This window comes from Mauremys mutica, chromosome 12 (assembly GCF_020497125.1).
Source record: "Mauremys mutica isolate MM-2020 ecotype Southern chromosome 12, ASM2049712v1, whole genome shotgun sequence".
In the NCBI taxonomy this organism is placed as follows: Eukaryota; Metazoa; Chordata; order Testudines; family Geoemydidae; genus Mauremys; species Mauremys mutica.
Window position 1 is genome coordinate 63,752,611 of NC_059083.1, and position 23,590 is coordinate 63,776,200.

Consider the following 23,590-nt stretch of genomic DNA (forward strand, 5'->3'; position numbering starts at 1 on the left):
TTAACAGTATAAATGTAGTAACTCAGTGGGACATTAGAATCCAGCAATTAAATGAAGTTCACATGAAGTTCAACAGAACAAATAAACAAAAACAAATCAGTTCATCCACCAGTACAGTCATAGGATTCAACTGAGAAATGGGCCTTTCTGTGAGGTTAAGATCAGGTTCTGAACTTACTGCAAATCCTGGGGTGCTTGGATCCTGAGTCCGAGATAGAGTCATTCTGTAGTTTAGATTGAAAGGTGTTATTTTTTTCTTTCAAAACCTTACATTTAGAAAGGTCTCTCTCCAACCCTCGTTGAATTCTTTACACTTTTGGATTCATCTCTTTTATAGGCCTCTATGATTCTCTTCTGCATAAAAAGCCAGGCATCCGTGGGTAGACTCTTAGGCCAAATGTGGGACTTAGGTCTGTGCATCTGGTGGTATTGCTCTGTTGATTCACTTATGTAACCCCATCCAAGGGGTGAGTGGGGGGCTCAAACAACATGGAGGAGAAGTTAATCCAGCTCAGAGAAAACTTAAATCATATGGCTTTTATTGTCACTGTGTCTGCCATTTCAGACTAGAAATATGCTGCATAGAGCAGATGTTCCCTGATTCCTGCATTCACCCAGCCGGTCACTGCGCATTTTAACACAGAGCTCCATTGTTGCATTATTGGTGTGGATGGGATAGTTATAGCTGTTCAGGAGCAGAGGAACATGCTACATAGCTACATTACCACTCTGCATGAATGCCTCCACTTCACTCCTGCAAAATTTTGGCTCCTGTACTTCCGTCCATCCCTGATGATTGATGGGTACATAGGAGGCATAGCAAGAAAGATTGTGGGAAAATTATGAAAGACTTAGGAATAATTTTCCAAATGGAAAAATATACACTACCGACAGATTTTCAGTACAAGAAAGTCACCAGAAAATGAAAGAAACAGAAATAAAATCTAGTTCAGGAATTTGTCCCAAGATGGCAAGTTAGAATCCAGATCTGAACTTCACATTCAGGGATATTTGGATCCAGCCTTTCTGTTCAGGCTTGTCTTTCACAAATTGAACAAAAGGTAGGAAATGCAACTCAATGCCACTGGGAAAGCAGTAGCTATTTTGCTAGTGCAGCTTAATCCTTTCCATCACGGGAACCACAATTTGGCAGTAACTGAGCATAATCATACCTTGTAGTTGTTGCTGATGGCTATGAACATGTTGTAATGCAAAGACTGAAAATAACTGTGTGAGAATCTTTTCTGGGAGGTGGTTTGTATAGCTAAAATAATTGCTCTTAGTCTTATTCGTTTCAGGCACTTCCTTTAATTGCAGTTTGCAAGTTGCTACAGTTCCCTTCTATTGCACCTGCACTGGCTCTTGAAGTCTGGGAAAATGGCATTCCCTTATCACCCAAGGGAGGAATCCCAGCTACTTGTTCTGGGAACATCCCAACATAAGGGGCATCCTAGGTGAACCAGAAACCTAAGGGGTATAACTGAAATTATCTCTTTTGACACTCCTTAAGCTACATTTTGCTGAAATAGGTGAGCTACATTGTGTTCATTGCTGATTCACACAGACTGTCTTTAATTATCATATTGATTAGAAGTCATTCACACTCTTCTCCCCTTCAATCCCACATTCACTTAGTGTTCGTTCATATGATGCAGCCTGAAACTATTAAAGGAATCTAAAGGTTACACCACACAATGCAAACTCTCTGGCTTATCTTAAATTTTCTACAAATGGGCATGTAGGATATGGTGATGCCATGCAAACATTTACCTGTTTGCCTTGTCTTTTGAGGATCAGTGGATCTGCCTATAATAGTTGTTCTTTGGTAATGAATCTTCAAAAGATGCCATAAAAGTGATCTCCCATAAACTATGATGCAGACAAAGGGGATTATGGTTTTTATATTTATTCACCTTATTTATATAGCCTAAAATATGTATTAGAGAAAACATCTTATTGAGACGTCACTGAAGCTAGTTATCAATTTTCTTGTGTCCAGGACAATGATCCAATTAGTTGGGAATCTAATGCATTTTGGGATCTACTTGATTTAGTAAATGGTGCTATTCACATACTTTGAACTTTCCACACTTATCAATCCTGAACGCAACACTGATGTAGGGCAGTTCATAGCAAGCATGAAATTAAAAGAAAAGGACATCCTTGGAGTTGTGTTTTGAGAGATGCAACCTGGCAGGTGTTCCCCGTCCCCTCCCAAGTCTTCTGAGGCTGGCCACTGAGACCACTCCGATCTTCTGTCTTTGGGAATGGTCACTAAATGAGCCCAAGCACTATACCATGACAGTCATCAAAGTCTTTGGGAATAGGGCCATTTGCCTTTCTCTCACTGGTGGGGCATTGGGACAGCTGGTGCAGACTGAGCATACTGTTGCGTGTGCTTTCTCTGTGCAGGGAAATCCCCACTAAATATGGATGAGGATTCCTCAGCACAGAAGAATGCTGCCCAATAGAGAGTGGTATTTCCTTGAGCTACTAATCTACCTGTTTCCTCATGCCCCTGTCTCTGCTCCTCTTCTTTCCCATCCCGACTCCTTATATTCCCCACCAACCCTATATTCCCTGCCTAATTCTACTACTTTCCCACATACCACCAAAATTTCCTGCTGCCCTCCTTGCCTCCTGTTTCCCTCTTTCCACAACCCTTTGGCATCCCATATCTCCAGTCCCAGCTCCTCTCTTGTCCATTCCTCTCCATGCTATCTGTCCCCCCTGCAAATCCTGTCCCCATCCAAAACTCCTATATTCCCCCTGCCTGCCATCACCTAAGTAACATTATTTTAATGTATTGTTTGTATGTATAATATGTATATATTGTGTTTGTGGGTAGAGAAACAAAGTGAGGTAATATATTTTATGTGACCAACTTCTGTTGATGAAAGAGACAAAGTTGCGAGAAGTCAGTCCAATAAAAGATAGTACCTTAACCACCTTGTCTCGCCAATATTCTGGGACCAACACAGCTACAAAAGTGCATGAAACAGTGTTTGTATATAGATATATGCACTGTTCCTTTATGATCATTGCTGACTTTTTGCTTTTTATATGGTGTATAAATATACCATGTATCTGCTTGCCAGATCATAACGTCACTCTTTTTTTTTTATTTTACTATGAAGAATTTTAAACACAAAAATAAAATTTGACCCTGCAGTTGGAAGATAATTAGTTCTGTTGGTGCAGTGAAAACCAGCATTGACTCTGGCTTGCATTCGCTTTAGCTGGGTTGAGTCTTCAGTTCTGACAAGAGTAGAAATTTGTCTGTGTCACTAAAGTGAGGTCTGATTCTGAATACTTACAGAGAGCAGATCTGATGAGTTAAGAAGGGGCCATTTCTATACAGTCACTTTTCAGTGTAGAATCATTTAAAAAAAAAACTTTTCACTTAACCTATCTTTTTGAGAAACTAGCAGAAGTCTAGAATTTCCACTAACGTCTCATTCTGGAAAAATACTTAACCTTCATATTTCTCGCCATTAACTTTCCTTCTGGGGAATATAGCATGCTGTGAAGAATACGAAAAAGGCAAATGTCAAAGGATGACAGCAGCAGCTAAAGCCCTGCGTCAGGAATGTGCCTTTGTGATTGCATTAAAATATACTTTGTGCCAAATCCAAGATTCTTTTCATTTGCTGGTGTGGCTGTTGGGAGTATACCCCTTGGCCTTCAAGACATTGCTGAAATTTCATATGGAATGGCTATTCCTAGTGGGTTCATTTATTTATGGGTATGAAGTGTTTCCAAGTTATGACACCACCAGCAGTGATGAAGTGCTAAGTAGCCATATATGGGATTGGCTGTGCTCAAAAACTCATAGATGCTAATGTTAACTGAGCTCTCTGAAGCCAACTAATAATCCCCAGCTGAAATCCTCACGCCTCAGTGCTACATGTATTATTTCCGGTTTTAAGTTTCTCAGATCACAGGGCTGGTACATGATGAAGACTCTAATAAAAATACAGATTTCCCTAGTATTAAAGTTTAGAAAAGTTTATAAAAACAAAATGCCAGGACCAGATTAAGGGAAATAGTAGGTTCAGTGTAGTCTCAGTACATTAAAACTTTTGAGATTTTTTTGCATGTAGTATAACATTATCCACTTTATAAAAATAATTTGGAACAATTCAGTTCATATTTTTTGTCATTGTTATCCCACTATAAGGAGGAAAAGTTAGAAATGTTATGCCAAATTCAGGAATGAGGTTAAAGTTATATCCCCACACACATTCATGTAGACCTACTGACACCATTTACAGATTTATAAGTGAGTCTTAATTGCTATAACACACACTGAGAAGCAGAATAAGGAATAAAAACAAATCTAAGTTAAAATAGGATGAGAAATGTATCTCCTCTTCCAGATCTTTGGCATATTTGGCACTTACACACCAAGTGAACAGGGTCAGAAAGATGGTTGAAAATATGAGGTTTCAAAGATGAGAGGTAAGGATGATTTCTTGCGAGGAAAAGCTGGTTCTTCCCAAGATTCCATTAGGAATGTAGGGAAAACAACAGGCAGCTTGGGGATACGGTGAGCAAATTACATATTGTACCATTACTAAATCTTAACTACAATTCCAGAGAAAGATCTGACATTTCATACATGTATAATCGGATGATGAGTGTGTTACAAATACACCTCTACCCTCATATAACGCAGTCCTCGGGAGCCAAAAATCCTTACCGCGTTATAGGTGAAACCCCGTTATATCAGGGTAGTGGTGGCAGGGCTCCAGCGGTGATTTAAAGAGCCTGGGGCTCCGGCCGCAGGGAGCCCTGGGCCCTTTAAATCACCACCCAAGCCCCGCTGCCAGAGTCCCGGGGTAGTGGCGGCAGGGCTCCGATGGTGATTTAAAGGGCCCAGGGCTCCCCGCAGCAGCCAGAGCCCCGGACCCTTTAAATTGCCGCCCGAGCCCCGCTGCCGCAGCCCCAGGATAGCAGCGGCAGGGATCCAGCGGTGATTTAAAGAGCCCCGGGCTCCAGCCGCTGCGGGGAGCCTGGGCCCTTTAAATCGCCGCCCAAGCCCCGCAGCAGCCGGAGCCCCAGGCCCTTTAAAGCGCTGCCCGAGCCCCACTGCCAGAGCCTTGGGGTTACCGTGCTATATGCGAACCCGTGTTATATCGGGTCGCATTATATCGAGGTAGAGGTGTACTGTAAATTAGAACAATCTGGATTTCTCATAAATATATAGTAAAAATTATGGTAATGTTTTTAGGTTTTTGACAGTTAACTGTATATTTAGGCACACATGTTTTCCCACACATTTGTTTAAAACATTTCCGATCTCTGGGATACAATCCCCAGCACATATTCCCTACATATAATTTGCCTTGTGTGTGTGAAGCAGTATAAACGTTAATCCAAAACTCAGGCAGATAGAAGCATTGCCCATGTAACATGTTGATTTGTCAGGTCTGTGTAACTTGATAGAGGTGTCCATTTCTGCTGGTGCTCAGTCAGGCTGACTGATGTGAAAAAATAGCTAGTTTGGCTTTTTTCAGGGTTAAATCTGCAGGGTGTGCTAGTGAAACCATTTACTTTCACTTTTATATAAATTTAGCATTTTAAGAATTTGGGAGATTAAGGACAAGTTGTTATTAACTGTATGACTTTCTATTCTGCTGAAGCTAATATGAAATCTAAAGGGCATGGGGGTTTCTCTCAGATGTGACATTAAAATAAGTACCACGCAGCACTTAATTGCCAATGACTTTGGATTTTCAGCTCCAGGCATGTTTTTTTCATAAGGTGTAGATGAGAGAGCTCAGTGCAAAGGAAGTTAGTAACTGGTCTTTCATCTCTGGAGACCTCATGACATATCTTGATTTAGGTGAGTAAAAGGAAAGAAAAGAAAAAACATTTGGTTGTTTCGCACCCCATTTCCTATTTGTCCACATAATTAAAACACCAAATAATTTGGCACAATCAACATTCTCTGGTCACAAGAGGCCCAAGTTTAGCTAGGATGTAATCCCTAGGATGTGTCTACTACTCCTGATCAAAGCAATTTGCCAGTACTGTGTGTGGGTAGCTTGCTCATCCTTGTTCCATGCTGTTCCTGGTTCTAGATAGCACTCTTAGTCTCTCACTGGCAGAAATACAGTCCTAACTCAGGCAAAACTCTCAGATAAATTGGATTTTTTAAGTGTTAGAAATGCAGGTTTGAGACCTAACAGAATTTGCCCAATTTACTCCTAAGTGTGTCTCTATACTGAGAGAGGGGACCATTGCAAATTGTACAAAATGGATGGTGGTTTTGCTTGTTAAATGCAGTGCTTTACCACTTGCACACAGCAACAGTGTTTCTGACAACACTGGCACACCCACATGCTGTGAACTTTATAAGCATGTTTGTAACATTGTATTCTGGGACTCTTAAAGCACCTACCCCTGATTACCAAGCGCTGCCGCTGGGAGCAGAGAACTATTGTAAGTTCCCAAATGCTGTGTGCTACACTGTAGAATGGAGTTAAGAGGACCAATTGAACTATTGAGACTACAGTGCTTTTGACTCCCCATCCACGCTGGGGAGAAAGTCATTGTATCCCATATCAGGTCAGTCGGTCCTCAGCTAAAGACCGTGCTCAAGTGTTGCAACCAATCTGCATCACTAATGCTTGTAAAATTCCTGGCAGGGCTGCTGTGTATGAACACAACACCGTTTACAGACTTTGTACACTTACGGTGCTCCAGAATATGTTAGCCTAAGATGTGATCCAAAGCCCACTGAAATCAATAGGAGTCTTTCCATTGTCTTCAGTGGTCTTTGGATAAGGCCTCTTAGACAGGGACAATGTTTTTTTTTTAATTGTGTGAGTAACATTAAAGTAGTGCATGCTTTAATGTGCCAGTTTTCAACTGCCTTTATACTTGAGACATAAATTCACTAGAAATCAATTTATTGTACCTAGTAGACTAGTTATTTTTAAATGTGAAGTGGAATCCTAGTTTAAATACTAAAAAAATCTTGAACATAAACCAATGTTTTCAGCTACAATAAATTTTCTTTAAACCACTGTAAATGATACAGTATTTAATATTACACTATACAGTGGGAATAGTTGTTTGAAAAATCTAAGTAAAGTGATTGAAGACAGTACGAAATGAGAACAAATGAAAAAATTAAAGAAATTGTTGCAAGCACGAAATAGAAGTGATTCAGCCAAATCGGGATGAAAGGATCAAGAACAAAATGCCTGCCTTGGATCGCCTTTTCTTGTTGAGAATACCCTTTGAATTTGCTGAAATTGATAATCCCACCCAATCCTCAGCATTTACAGATGTTTCCTTGTTACAGTCCCACAGCCGTGTGGACTCAACATTTAGTATCAGTCTAACATTTGTTTACATTGTCTGATTTGTATAAATTACATTGTGGAATTTATTTCATATGTGCAGACACAAAAATGCACTCGAACACACAGACATTTGCTAGCTTGCTGATTTTATTTTAGAGCACATTTTTTAGTCATTTTGTCAGCCTTACAACTTTGTTTGAAAGGATTGTTTTTCCAGTGATTTCTTCCACTGCTCCTTTTCTTTTAATGTTGTTTGTTATAAATGTTTCCTTCAGAAAAAACAAACACAGAAAAAAACCCAACCAAAAACCAATAAAAAAGAGAGAAAACAGTTGATTTCTTGGTGTTACTCTTAAATAATCCATAGGAAGTGTCAAAGTTGTCACTTTCTGGATCAGTTTCCTTTTTTCTGGTGTGAGTGCACACGCACACTGGTTTGTTATTGTATGATTGATCATACCGATTTGTGGTTATAGGGATTACTTGTTACTGTTTGTCATGGCAGACTATTTTTTGTTGCAGGGCTGCTCATAAGTTCTAAGCTTTGCATACTTGGTTTGTTGTTGTAGGCAAGCTCATGAGCACCAGGGTGCAAATTGACTTTTCTTGTGTCACTGGGCTATGCACACTGGTTTGTTGCATTGTAAATGGATATGATTTTGTAATTCAATGGAAAAAGAGACATGGAAATTATTGCGTAGGTTGAGGCAGAAAGGGCTGAATGAAGGCTATAAAGAGTTAAAAGCGATGACATGTCAGTGTTTGGGTGTATGAGCAGATGAAGTTGGGAGGAGGGAGAGAGGATTTGTCTTGGGGTTGATGACCCATATGTAATGGGTGGGAGGCAGTTTGCAATTATGTATTTACAGTATTTGAGCTGTGAGTTTGTGGTCCAGTATTATGTTAGTATAGTGGTTGGGTGTAAATGGGTTGTTGATGGCTAGGTAGAGTGCTGGCATTGATTCAGAATTCCATGATTTTGAATCTTTTCTTTGTTTTTATAACTGCAATTTTCTAATCAGGCTTTTCTTAAATAAATGATTTTTAAATATAACCTTAATTCTGACTTAATGAACTTTTGTCTGGGAATTTCATTAGTGTTTTTAATACATTTGTCAAGAGAAAGTAGCAGCATCTCTGCTATTTAAATCTACTTATTCTCAAGAATATACATTAGATAGGTTAACTGTGCTAAATAGTTAAAGTTGTTCTTCTGCATGCTGGAATTGTAGCAGAGCTTTGTCTTCGAGTGCATGCATATGTCCATTACACAGTAAGTGCATGAGCATCTTGTGCACTAGTGCCAGAGAGTTTTCCGTAGCTTTACCCTTAGGGGTGTTCCCCCTTTTGAGGGATGTGCCTTGTTTTCAGCCAAAATGGATGAATTTTCCCGAGCTTTAAGGAGGTTCTGAAGTCCTTGAGTCTCTACACCCCAGTGATGAAGAGAACAAAATATTATCCTCAGTACCAGCCTAGAGAACAATACTAACTCTTCCATAAGGCTCACCATTCTAAGAGGAGACAGAGGCTACAGAGGAGAAGGCAAGTGCCTCGTTGGTCTCAAGGCATCCACAGGCTTCAAAGCAGCAGATTTCCTCTTATGTAAAGGACAGCTCTCTACCCAACTTGGCTCTCACTGCCCATTCCCCACCTTTCTGGAACAGGCTATCCCATTTCCCACGTGCGGGGCAATCCATCACCCTGCACAATTGGGTACTAAGCACAAGGGAGGGGAAGAGGGAGGGAGCAGAGAGGAGTAAGCAGCAGGCAAGGAGGCCTCAGGGGAAGAGGTAGAGTGGGGCCCCAGAGTGGAGTGTGGGCTTGGCCTCTGCTTGAGGAAGCCGAGCAGGGGCAAGACCCCGGTCCAGGCACCAGTGGCTCTTCCCACTTCTAGGGAGCTTCCGGCGCTCGCTCCCAGCTTCCTCAAATGTAAGAGTCATGCGCCACCTATGACTGGTCCCTCAACAGGGATATCCTACTTTGGGTATTCTGCATAGGAAATTACCCATAAATAGATGTCTGCAACTTGGCATAACAGGAAGTGTTCCCAGTCCTATACCAGAGCGTCACAGCCCCTGATGTTTATCAAACACTTTCCTATTTCCATGAAACAAGGACCTCCTCCGTGCATACCCACCAGTTCCCCTGATTCCCAGGGTTATTATCAAGCTCAAGCAAAGTCATGGCAGAATGATCCTTATAGCTCCCACCTGACTGAGACAAATGTAATATTCAGATGTCCACAAACTGTCTGCTGAAGAACGCTGTTACCAATAACCAGAGACCTCCAAATACAGAACCAGGGCCGGGTGCTGCACCCAGCTCCACAAATGCTGCACCTTATAGCATGATTCATTAGTGGTTGAATGCAAAAGAGGCACACTGCTTGGTGGCAGTCCAGAATGTTCTCCTTAATAGCAGAAAACCTTCAACAAAGGCTGCTTACCTTAGTGGAGACATTTTTCCATCTGGATGGGCTCTCACAGTGTCTTCCCCACCCAGTCTAATATTCAAAGAATTCTGGACTATCGTTTTGCAACTTAGATTCAGGTCTAGTCTTCAGTTCTGTTACAGTGCATCTGGCAGCCATCTTGGCAGTTACAGTGCATTGGCGGCACCCTTGCATAGAGGGGAGAAATATTTTCACTCACCCAATCATGGCCAGGTCCCTGAAAGGTTTAAATTGACTATTCCCACCTGTCAGAGACTCACCATCTTCCTGGGATTTGAATTTGGTGGTGTTTGTGCTTATGGACCCTCCATCATGTGCCTTTCTACATCTGTCAGCCAAGATAACCTTTTTAGTGGTCAATCACCTCTGCCACGAGGTTGAAAGAACTGAATGCATTGGTCATTCATCCACTAGATACAGATTTGTACAAGGACAAGGTTCAGCATAGACCATCTCCTAAATTTCTCTTGAAGATGGTCTCTGATTTCTACCTGAATCAGTCCATCTGCCTCCCAGTTTTCTTCTTGAAGCCACATATGTATAAGGACGAGTGAAGACTCCACATGTTCATCGAGCATTATCTTGATACCTAGATAGAACAAAGCCTTTTAGGGTTTCTTTCCAGCTCTTTGTTTCTTACGCAGAACATGAGAGGTCATCCAGTCACAACTTGGGGACTCTCAAAATGGTTCACCAGCTGCATTACAGTGCATTATGCTGCCGAAGGAATACAATTAATGCCTTTTGGCAAGTTTATGGCACACTCAGCCAGAGCACATTTGACCTTGGAAGTGTTTGTGGCAAACATCCCAATTATGAACATTTGTAGAGCAGCAATGTGGCCTTCGATTCATGCATTCTCCAGATATTACACGTTGTCTGCCGTATCAATGGAAGATGCCAGTGTTGACAGGGTAGTCCTACCGTCCCTCTTCTGATGAGACTCTGAGACCCACCACCTAGGGTAATGGCTTAGGAGTCACCTACAGTGTAATAGATACACACTAGCACTCAAAGAAAACAATGGTTACTTACCTTCTTGCTACTGCTGTTCTTCAAAATGTGTTGCATATGTCCATTACACACCCATTCTCTTTCCCTAACACCGCAGAGGCTATCACTGGTTCCCAGTGTGAAGAAACTGAAAAAAGGGTAGGGCGACGCCACCTTTTATTTCCCTCACTTTGAGACACAAGGAGCTTGGTGGTGTGTGGAGGACCCCCCCCCCCCCTTACCAGTATTGCTAGGGAAAACTCTCTGGCACCAGTGCACAAGAGGCGCACACAACTACAGTGTAATGGACATATGCAACACAGCTCAGGAAACAACAGTTATGAGAAGATAATCTTCAAGCTGAACTTCATGTCCTGCAGCCTGGCAGGTTTGGCGTTAGACTTTAAGGAATCATTGTCAGGCTGATCCTGCAGGTTTATCAAAGCACTTCAAGTTAAGCATATGCCTGGCAGAGTCTGTAGAGAATTCAGAGTTCCCAGATGTGCACAAAATGAATAATTTGAGAATTAATCACCGAGCCAACTCCCTGCCCCCCCCCGGCCCCCAAAAAACCCCAAACCAAAACAAAAAAAACCACTCCAGGGCATGAATTCTCATTGAGAATAAATGAACAAATCACAACTGCAGTTTCTAGATTAGGCCATTTTAAGATATGTTGGTCCTGTCCCTCATTCTCTCCCCCTCCCCCCCCCCTCCCCCGCAAAAGAACAAGTCACAAATTCATTGTCCAGTAAATATCAAAATTCATCTTCCCTCAACAAACAACAATCCACTCTCCTTAGGCAGTTACACATTTGAGAAATTTGGTCAGTCAATTTGGTTTTGGCAAAGTTGGGTGTAGTTCAAAATTGCACTTAAAACAGAAAATGAGTCACACTCTTAACTCAGGAAGGATTATGGTGTGGCTCAACTCTTCGTTGTAGATAATTTTAAAGAAACCATTTTAATGCAAGAAGTTACTGTGACTCTCAAGATATTTAATACTATACCACAGTAACTCACTCACTGAAACAGTCTAGTAACAGGGAACTGTATTTTATGACACAGAACATGTTCTGTTGGATCTCTCACTCACTCACACACACACACACACACACACACTCTCTCTCTCACACACACACTCACTCACTCACACACACACCCCTTCGGCCTCACTCACTTGCATTTAAAGAATAACATTGTAACTTTTGGGAATGACAGGCCTAAGTCCATCTTTTCAGATAAAGAGCAGAGTACAAGCACTAAAAGCTCCTTTGTCCCTCAGTTCTGCACTTCGAGATATTTTTGGACTTCTTATGGCTAAAATATCTAAAACTCTAAAATATAAATCCGTTAAAAGCCCTAGAAAATGTCCATGGTATTAACTTGTGGGAAACTAGTAGTTAGAAGGATGGTGTATTTATATGGTGCAATTAGTTCTGCTATATTTTAGCACTGCTAAGAGGCACAACATCTTGAAAGGCAAAGTTGAGGTTCTTATATTTTAAAAAAATACCAAGGATATGGTCAGGGCTAAGGAGTGGTTTTATATTTAAGTAACATGGAAAGAAATTATAGATAGCTGGAAAACCTATATATAACCAGAACATTTGACATCCGAGTCGTGTTTTCAATTAGAACATTTTAGGGTTTTAGGAAACTAGTCAAGGGAAATGTAGGAGTTTATTATTTAGAAGGAGTTTTATATACTGTAATTTTCAGGAGAGCTATCAACATTTCAGTTTTCTAAATATAGCTTTTCACTATCCAGATGTCTTTTCAATTATTTTGATTCAGCCAGGGGTGAAAGTAACTTAAATGTCTTACCAGTATGGGGGCCACGCTCTGGGCCCCTGGAAGGGGCAGGGCAGAAGGGGTGGGGCTGGAGGTCAGCCTCCCCCAGCCAGCCCTTCAGCGCTGCCCAGCCTGCGCCACCCGGGGCTCTGGCGGCAATTTAAAGGCCATGGGCTCCGGCCACGGCAGCAGAGGCTGGGAGCCCCAGGCCCTTATAAATCGCTGGACTCCAGGGCAGCTGCCCCTTTTGTGTGGCCCCCTCTCCCCCCAAGTGGCCTGTACAGCTTTAACATCAGCTGCGCATGGGCCCGTACCGGTGGCCACTTCCTACCGGTATGCCGTACTGGCCCACTTTCACCTCTGGATTCAGCTCAGCAATATGGTTTTCAAACTTGAGTATTCCTCATTGTAATAATTTATTAAAGATAGTAACATCTTTGTGAGCTGTCTTTAAAAAAATCATCTTATAAAAGAATTACCTCAAGTCAAAGTCTCTTGTTATTACTCCTAAAATTGTAACATTCAATGCTGCATAGAATGAGCATAGAATGACAGTAGGCTCCACTACCGGATGCTTTGAGACCTAGTTCAAAAAGTTTTGGACCATTGTAGACCTGTTTCATTTTACTGTCCATTGCCATGAGGAGCTGAGCTCTCTCAAGTGTAGTTGAAGGCGCTCAGATTCTCACAGGTTTGGGCCCTGAGTTAATTTCTTGGGAGAAGTGGGAGGCATTTTTGGAAGACCAGCTAACAATATCTTTCAGGACACAGACTGCATGTTCCACCCTCAGTTATTGAAGGAAATTGCCAAAAAAGGGGTTGGGCTGTGGTGCAAATAGGGAGGCTGTACAGGCCTAAGAACAAAGGGATAAGAATGACATGATTGCAGAAGTTTGAGATCATGGTAGTCAAAACCTGTCAATAACAACTTTACAAAATGTATCCTGACTTGTAGCCATGTAAGGGAATGCTAGTGTAGTGAATTGTTCAGACCCTGATTGGGAAATGCTACAAATTATTTAGGGTGACATTTTCAAAAGTGACTTAGATGCTTAGGAGCCTAAGTCTCATTGAAAGTGAATGGGACTTAAGCTCTTAAATCACATAGGGATAAATCACCTAAGGTAAAATTTTCAAAAGCGCCTAAGCAATTTAGGAGCCTAAATCTCATTGACTTTCAATGGGTCTTAGGTTTCTAAGTGCCTAAGTCATTAATGAAAATGGGTCATAGGCTCCTAAATCATTGAGGTGCTTTTGAAAATTTTACCCTTATAGGAATTTTATGGCAATGTTTTTCCTACTATAGTAACTCCTCACTTAAAGTCGTCCCGGTTAACGATGTTTTGTTGTTACATTGCTGATCTATTAGACAACATACTCATTTAAAGTTGTACAATGTTCGCTTATAACGTTATTTGGCCACCCTCTGCTAGTAGAGTACTTTGTCCACTACTTGCAGGATTCTCTGGAAGAGCAGCCCATTGGAGCTAGCAGATGGAGAAGAAGAAATGTAGGTTGTTCAAAGTTTGTTCAAAGTACTCTAGTTTGTTCAAAATCTTTCAATGTTAATTGAAAGAGCATGTCATATGAACTGAATACTGTAAATAGAACATAGTCTCCCACCCCCAGAGGCAGGGACAACAAGTTTAATGTTTAAACAAGAGATGCTTTTTCCAGCCACAGCATTAATTTCCACTGGAATTGTTGCTAGTGTGATCTTTCAGTGTGCTTTTTGCATTAAGAGTGAGTCTGTGTTGACAGTGCTATTTCTTACATTGTTAATGCATTTAGGGGCCAGACTCACCTCTTTTCCAATTCCCCAGGGAAACCATCTGGAATCACCGAGTCAGGTTTCTGGAAGACAGAGCCCTCAAGCACTGGACATCTTTCACCATTTGGAATGCTGGCAAACAGGGCAGGAAGCTCTATAGAAGCTTATCACCAGCTAATCAGAAAAAGGTGAGATGTCAAGAAAATCAAGTGTGGGTAAAAGTTGTAAAAAGAGCAGTTTCTTCTCTCCTTCCTTTGCCCACTAGCTCCTTGATGGTTAAGGTCATTGTAGCATAACGTGTGTCCCTAGCGTTTTTCAAAAATGTTCTTCGTTTCCAAGTCTGTGTGTCAGCTGTGCTGCTGTCTTTTTTTAAATCATGGTATTCATCTCTCTTCCAACTGATGTACTGTTATATTGTGTTTGCCTGCTGGTGACTGCATGTAATAAATTATCAGACCGTATGTCACAGCTCATGGTCTTGCTGCTGTATAAGCCTCACACCACCTCGCAGTTCCAGGTGAACTAAAGGAAAAGGACTCTCTGGATGGGACAGCACTAAAATATCTTGGCTTGAAATTTTTAATATGTGCATAATATTCATCTTTGTCCTGAAGTGAATACTGGACAAAGTCCTCATGACGTAAATGAATACTGGACAAGGTCCTCATGACATGCTAAGTAATCTGGTTTGTGTTATGTGGAATAAACGCCTTATATCCTCCCGTAGAAATCATGATTGTTAAACATAAAGGAGAAAATGTTGTACATGAATATAGGATTTAATTTATAACGCATTTCTTTCTGAACATGGTAGTTACTTAGAATTGGCAATGAAAGAATCTTGCTCAGGAGAGATTTATATGGGAATTAAAATACCTTGCTCTCATATCATTTTCTTCTTGTCTTATAACTTTGTAAGATAAAGGCTCCAGGGTTAATGTCATATGTCAGTTTCCTATAAATAGTCTTGAAACATTCATTTTAATGTCTTTTTATGAAAAATATGGGAAGAAGGCAGGAGAATGAAGACATGAGAACCCGATTAATCCAGTGGTCCTCAAACCACACACATCCAGTAAGAAAGTAAAACAAATGAATACACCCACAGTAGAATTCATTGGGTGGAAATGGGAGACAGTCACATAAGGAGTCTGTGGTAGCAGGTATTGAACCCCAATCTCTTGCCATCCTTCTTTATCTGTGAATGAGGCAGTGGGTAAAGTAACTGCAACTAATGAGAAGTTTAATGCTGGACACGTAAGAAAAATTACTTCAGTAAAAAGGACAGAACAGTTTGCTTCAAAGTGTTGAGTCATCTTGGCCCCTCGATGCAGTGTGCATGAGTCTGTGAGGTTTCTATAAAAAGGCACTCAGTATGTAGTCAGTATTTTGCAAAGTGCTGTGTGAATTCCCCTAACTTTCTCAAGTTCACCACACTTTCCAGCTGATGGCCCTTTTTGAATTAGGAAATAATTTCATCAGTAAGAGATGGGAGGGTGTTTAGTGACACTACCCAAGCAAGAACTTCTGAAATGAAAACCAGAAAAAGTCTGTGGTTTTTGTGTTGCAACCGATTGTGACGGGTTGGATCACAGAAACCCCCCTGGGAGCTGCCAACTGATGTGCCAAGACTACCTCTGCTCCCGTTTTCCCTGCCAGCTCAGGACTCCAGCACCCTGACTTTCTGAGCCAGACACTCCCATCTGCTCCAGCAAAGGCCCAGGGTCTGAGTTACTTGCCGCAAAACTGCAGGTTAACCTGAAAACAGCTCACAGAAGTGTGCTTGTCTTTAGCACTCAGTTGCCCAACTCCCAATGGGTTCTAAACCCAAATAAATCCGTTTTACCCTGTATAAAGCTTATGCAGGGTAAGCTCAAATTGTTCACCCTCTATAACACTGATAGAGAGAGATGAACAGTTGTTTGCTCCCCCAGGTATTAATACATACTCTGAGTTAATTAATAAGTAAAAAGTGATTTTATTAAATACAGAAAGTAGGATTTAAGTGGTTTCAAGTAGTAACAGACTGAACAAAGTAAGTCACCAAGCAAAATAAAATAAAATGTGCAAATCTATATCTAATCAAACAGAATACAGATAATCTCACCGTCAGAGATGCTTCAGTAAGTTTTTTCCTCAGACTGGACACCTTCAAGGCCTGGGCACAATTCTTTTCCCTGGTACAGCTCTTGTTCCAGCTTAGGTGGTAACTAGGGGATTCTTCATGATGGCTCTCCTGTCCCCCTTTTTTCTCTTCCACCCCTTTGTATATCTTTTGCATAAGGCGGGCATCCTTTTGTCCCTCTCTGAGTTCCCACCCCCTCCTTCTCAATGGAAAGACACCAGGTTAAAGATGGATTCCAGTTCAGGTGACATGATCACATGTCACTGTGCAAGACTTCATTGCCCACTTGCCAGCACACAGGTATACAGGAAGACTTACAGGTAAAACCCAGCCATTTGCAGACAATAGTCCTAGTTAATGGGAGTCATCAAGATTCCAAACCACCATTAATGGCCCACACTTTACATAATTACAATAGGCCCTCAGAGTTATATTTCTAGTTTCAGATACAAGAGTGGTACATTTATACAAATAGGATGATTACACTCAGTAGATTATAAGATTTGTAATGATACCTTACAAGAGACCTTTTGCATGAACTGAGCATATCTCAGTTACATTATATTCACTTATTAAATTTTTATAAAACCATATAGACTGCATAATGTCACCCATCACCTCCTTAGCTTTGTTAAATATGTATATAGACACCAATCTAAAATGCAGCTGGATTTAAGATAGAATGATTCTCTAACTCTGTGATGCAATTGACAACTACTTAAATATCCTGTGCTGTAGTAAACAGCGATAACTTGAGGATGCCATCACAAAGGAGATGAAAAGGGCAAGAAGAGTCTCATGGTATAGTTTGAGCTGTTTTGCTGCTGAGAGGGTAAGACTTATGTCATAAATAAACAGATCAGGGTTAAGGTCCCTTTTTACCTGTAAAGGGTTAACATGTAGTACCTGGTGACCACCTGACCAGAGAACCAATCAGAGACGAGATAATTTCAAATCTCTGTGGAGGGAAGCCTTTGTCTGTATTCTTTGTGAGAACTCTTTTTGGATCTAAGAGAGGACAGTCATGTCTCCAAGTTCTCCTGGAGTAGTTCCTACTAATTAATAGTGAGTATTAATTAGAAAGGCAAATTAGTCTTATGATTTGATTTCTATATTTGCAATTGTGTGTTTGCTAAAGGAAATGCTTTATTCCTGTTTGCTGATATTGCTTTTACTGAGAAAGGGGGAATTCTCTCCAGAGATTGATAAGCTTAGACCCTGTATTGTTCTATCTTGAATTACAGAGACAAGTTACTTTCTTTTTATTCTTTAATAAATTCTTTTCTATTAAGGACTTGTTTGGTCTTTCCTTGGGTGGATTCTCAGGGAAAGAGAAGGGGGAGGTATCCCTCTGTAGTTAGATCCCGGTATCTCTCCTAGGAAAAGGGAGGGGGGAGGAAGCAGGGGGAATGGTTTGTTTCTCCTGAGTGTAAGAACTCCATGGATTTGGGGCTCTTGGAATCCCCTAGGATTTTGGGGAAGGACTGTGTCTCAATCCACATTTCTTGATTGAGTGGTGGCAGCTTACTAGATCTAAACTAGGATTTTAGTTTAGAGGGAAACCAAGTCAGGTCCCCACATTGGAACCCAACAGCTCCAAGTGGGGGTGAGACCTATGACATGGTGGGCAGCGAAAAGGAAACCTACCCTAAGGGTTAGGGTGGGGGAAGAATACATGCGGGTCCCCATCTTTGAACCCAAAAGCTCAAAGTGGGGGTGAGAGGGGTGTCTCGATTCACCGAATTAATCGAGTGGTGGCAGCGAGAAGGAAACCTACCCTAAGGGTTAGGGTGGGGGGAGAATACCTGCGGGTCCCCATCTCTGAACTCACAAGCTCAAAGTGGGGGTAAGACCCTAGGACAACTTATCCCTTGTGCAGTATGGAGCATCCCTGCGTCAGCAATACTCTAGCACTGATGATGTGCTTCTAATTAACTGGGATCCTGACATTCTTTCCATCTGACCTTTGTATAATGTTTGCTTTGGCAATGCTTCAGACCATGATATTATTTTGCTTCTATCAAGGTTTTAATTAAGCATATTTCAGTATGCTGTACTTGGGTACTGAAACATGGCTTTAGCCATTAACCCATTGGTTACTAAATGCTATACCAGCTACATCTAGGAAACACACTCACCTGTTGCAGGTGTTCATGCCAAATGCACACCACTGTCTGATTCATTTCAGTGGTGTTCTGCAGAAAAATTCTTGTAAAATATAGTCATACCATGGCCGTTTTTAAGAGGGAGTGTCAACTAGCGATTAAAACAAAGTCTCTGTAGCAATCTCAGTTGGTTTCAGTTGCCATTGTAGAGTCTCAGCATGTTTAAAAATCAAGCCCTAGGTGTCTCAGACTGGGCACCCAAAATCAGTGGATGCTTTTCAAACTACGGGTCTAAGTGACTTGCTCAGGATCACACAGCAAGTCAGTGGCAAAGCTTTGGAACAAAGCCAAAGTCTCCTGACTCCCAGTGCCAAGCAATTCATACCATACGAGTTCACACTGCCTGCCTTTAAAAAAACAAGTTACTATAGTTTGCTATATCTGACTCAAAGCAGATCAGATTCTGTCTAAATCAAGAGAGAAAAATACCCAAAGTATCTGATTTTTACTTTTCCTCAGAAATCTGTCAAGTATTGCATGACTAATCTCTAACTGGTACCAAATACTTTAAACAACAAAATTCCACATGCTCAGAGGTTTTAAATAATTCTTGCTTCACCTTTTACAGCCTAAAATCATAAAATGATCTTGTCAGGGTGATATAGGGAAATTATCTTTACAGGGTAATCTGAAAGATATACTCTGGTTTATAGTAAAGACATGAAAGTGGTATTCCGTGTTCTTGAATCTACAAGTAGTCAGGTACTGAACCACAATACTAAGTGAAGGCCCAAGGACCCAAATGAAAATGTGTCACCTATTGAAAATAGCCTACTTTAGTATAGAACATTAACAACAAAATCTGTTGTACTAGACCAGTGCAACACCATTTTCTTCAATGAAGTTGTGTTAGCATAAATAGGTGTAGAATCTGGTACATCACTTGTACGCTAATGACTTTTAGACATACATGCTTAGGGCCTAAAATTTTACCCATATTCAACTTTATTACTGCTGTGTCCTATTACAATCAAAGTATTAGCGCCTCATTAAAAATTAGTCTCTGTAGTGCATAATTCAGTGTTGAAAATGGGACTCAGACTCCTTAGTCACATATGCACTTGTGAACATTTTATTTATAGATTAGATTCTGGTTGGAGCAATGCAAAAATCTAAATGTGTCTGACTTTTCATTATGGGGATTAATCGGTTTGGGCTGTCTAGTGGAAATCATAATGCAGCTTCTCCTGAGCTGTTGACCCTTTTGAAGCAGTGGATGTGTCTGATATACTTAGGTGCAGGATAGCCTATATTTATTAGATGTATATGAAGTATTTGAAAAGTATACTAATTGTGTACTTAACAGCACTACTGCTTCAGAAACAGAACTTGGCATTTTCTGGAAGCATCAGTCTTCCTTTGTTCAGAGATGCTTGCAAAATGTTATCCAAGTGTATTTTGAAAATTGCCTCAATTAAAAATTGCCACATTTCAGACTATGTTCTAAAGAAAAAGGACACCTAGTTAATATCCTCCTCTCCTCCCTAAGAATGTGATGGTGATTAAAAGAAATAATGTTTTGTCTCCAAAGAGTCCGGGCATGAATTCCAAGCTTAGTGTTTATGCTAGCCTGATAGTAACCTAGCAGGAACAACACTTGTTTAACTAGTATTTTTTTAATGAATTGATTGCCAGTATCTCAGTATTCTTAAGGAAATGCTGCTTCCTGACTGTACCCTTCTTGATTCAAACAGTTGACAGTGGGGTAGTGTTAGCATTTCTGCAAGAGTGAAACTAAACAGACCTTTTTTTGTTTAAAACACATCCGTTTTGTCTGTAATGTGCAGTTGAAGATGGAAACCAAATGTTTCTGGGATGCTATGTATGCCTAGAGGGAGTTTTTGGTGCTGTCTTGTCTATTCTATTGTTGTTTGTCAAACCTCAGCTAAAAGGAATACTTTTGCTCTGTTTCTGTACCATTCCCCTAAAGCCACAGCTGGAAATAGTGCTCCAAAGAGAACAGCACATAAGCAGCTAACTGAAAAACAGTGAGAGAAGCAATGAATAAGCGCTAGCTCTAGTTATGCTAATTAAGCTACTAGGGGATAGCATCTCTAGAAGTGCACCCATAATGCCATGGCTAACCCAACCCCATAAAAGCCTCTGTATGACAACTATTTCCATCAATAGCGTATCAGGAAAGTATCTTGTGAACCCCCTCTTTGTAGCATGTTATCGATCCACTTAATAGTTTTAAATCAAATGCTTGAGTCTGATACTGACCTTTTCTATCTGCAAGGTGCTATGGTTGATCAGTAACAGGGTCATCTGTCTGGGCTGAGACTACAGTCCTGTACCTGTACTACAAGTTCAGAAAACTTCTAACTTTTGCAGTGGTTTCAAAATATTTAAAATATATGAAGGGCCTCAGGGAGGGAAGATGGGAGAACTGAGACTCTAGAGACATAAGTAGAAGAAAGCAATCTTACACCCCTGCATTTAGTGAATCAATAAATTGCGCTGTTATGAACCTGTTTTACAGGAGAGCTCAAAGAGAGAAGGCAACAGGAAATAAGAGTGGGGAAGTCCAAGTTTCAGTAAAACCCAGGTGTAGAGAGCCTGTACATGGAGACTCCCTGCCTCCAACATCCACGTTATTGACTTAACAGAAATATGATTTATGAATTAAAGATAGCAAGGAAATCTCTTTGCCATTCCCGTTCTGAAAGCTATTATGTTCAGTACCTGAAGCACTTGCAGTACAGATGCTGCAGCACAGTGACTGCAGTTTATGCCTAGTCTGCAATTGAAAATATTACTGGCATAACTCTTGTTTTGGGGTCTGATTCTTTTACTGAACTAGTTCACCTTGTACAAGCCCCTCATAATCTGGATGCAGTTATAATTGTAGAAAGATACCTTGTGTAGCTTATTTCCCATCCCATATGAGAATAAGCACTTTTATGCCTGTATAATTGCACTCACACTAGGGGAGTTTTACCACTTTAACTGTACTATACTGGTACAACTTTTATGCTGGACAGACCCTTCCTGTATAGGGTAACATGCCTGTGTAGCCCAGTGATTAAGACCAGACCACGAGAGTGTAATTTTAGAGAAGGTATTACATCTGTTTCAAAGCATTTTAATCATTTTGGCCATCGCATGTCAGGCTTGGATTTTCAAGCTATTGAATCAATTAAAACAAACTAGAGGAGATGACAGAGGCACAAGCAATCTCAATATTTTTAATAGGAATTGGCTGCTAAAGAAATGACCAAAGGCCGTCCTCCATTTCTGGAGAAGAGAAACTTACAAGTGGATCCCAAGCTGTTTTCTGTGAATAGAGCTATTTGTTGCATGTAATAAGGGATTGTGTGTATGACTAGAGGTGTTTACATTGTATGCTGGCTATAACATAGGGACTGGATTCTGGCATTCAAGTGGTTTTGCAGCCTTCTGATGAGGAATATTGTTATATTTATGTGTATTGAAGGAAAGTAATGCTGTCCCTAACCGAGCAGTGTCTCAGATCTGATAAGTGAAGCACATGCTTGGAATTAAAAGGCACACCCACTTCCTGTGGTTCAGCAGTAAAGATGAACAGGTGGAATGAGATTGGCACTTTGATGCTGATTATGATCTTTGGATCTTCTGTAAGAATGGTCATGCTCATTAGCTTTGTGGTTCCAGTTGGGACAGACTGGAAGGCCTGTACATCTGACATGGTGTCTCTTTTTGTTTGACATTAACTTCACTTTCTCTTATTACACTATGATGCTTACACTCTGAGTTATTTTTTTCTGAGGTGTTTTGAAAGAATAGATTTTACTTTTCAGAAACGTATATTAAAATAATCCCTAGGCCTTCAAGCAACTATCAATGTAAAAAATTGGAACAAAGAGAAGGATTGTGAAGCTCATCAGAGATTTAAAATACATGAAGGATACGTGAGTCCAGGCAATGAAATCCCCTATCATAATTCTGCAATATATAGTCTAGGGAAAATGTGCTAGAGAGGACTTGGTAGGTGTTTTGTACAGTTTTCTAAGGCTTATTCCCATGATTCTAGCTTACAGTAAAGTATGCTTTTTCAAATAACAGCTTTACTGTATGTAGAGGTTCATTATAGCTAGCATTGCATTTTGTGCATCACAGTGTTTAGGGAGGTGGTAGAGAAAATCAAGTAGCAGAGTCATTGTACTTCATTGTAGAGTTCACTCTCTCAGTTTGCTATAATCCGGGTCCACAGCATGCTGTAAATCATCAGCCTACATGTAAAGCACATTGCAACTGATATCAAGCTCATTTTCAAGGTGAAATATAATCGTGAGGAAAGAAAATACTGTGAAGAAGACCCTGCTAACAAAAGTAGTATTCTTAGGTTGCTAAACTCTGCATAGGCCTTACCACTGGAAATTCTAATACAACGATGAGCAGAAGAGAAAGTGTAAAATGCCATTTCCTGTAGTGAACAAGAAATCAGAAGGCACATCAAGTATGAAATGAGCTACTGTTCCTCTTGTTACAACTCTTAGACACTTTCAAAAAACTAGTTTTGCAAAAATAATAATAAATAATATATTCCAAAGTGAATCCTCTTGATTTCCTGTACTGTATATTAGTATTGGGGGTTCCAGGAAGTGCTCTGTGTTGGCCTAACTCTGCTCCCGTTGAAATCAATGGTAAAACTCCCATTGACTTCATTGGCAGCAGAGTTAAGCAGTGACTTCACTGGAAACTCCCACCCTAGATGGATTTTCAAAAGCGGCTAGTGATTTGGGGTTCCTCAATTTTGGAGTCCCCAAATCGAGAGACTTTAAAGAGTCCTGATTTTTGGAAGGTGGGTGCGCAACACTATCTAGCATTTTTAGTCTGTAACTGTCTTCAAACAGCTGCTGTTTTTGTTAAAAACAACCTGCCAGAAAAATGTTTTCTTCTTCCCCAAATGTGGAATATCTCCCCCAGAGGGAGATTTGTCAGAGTTAGGATTTTGGAATTTGATCCAGATAGACTTTTTATTGTGAAAGAGTG

The 23,590-nt window shown here is 40.7% G+C and overlaps 1 protein-coding gene across 4 annotated transcripts in view; it reads left to right on the forward strand.

Annotated features, from left to right (window-relative positions):
* Window positions 1-23,590, forward strand: part of B3GNTL1 (UDP-GlcNAc:betaGal beta-1,3-N-acetylglucosaminyltransferase like 1) — a 329,218-nt gene that overhangs the window by 277,616 nt on the left and 28,012 nt on the right. For all 4 annotated transcript variants that reach the window (XM_044983307.1, XM_044983308.1, XM_044983309.1 and 1 more), the window contains one exon: window positions 14,379-14,514. In XM_044983307.1, coding sequence (XP_044839242.1) covers window positions 14,379-14,514 — 136 coding nt within the window. The remainder of the gene's footprint in view (window positions 1-14,378; window positions 14,515-23,590) is intronic.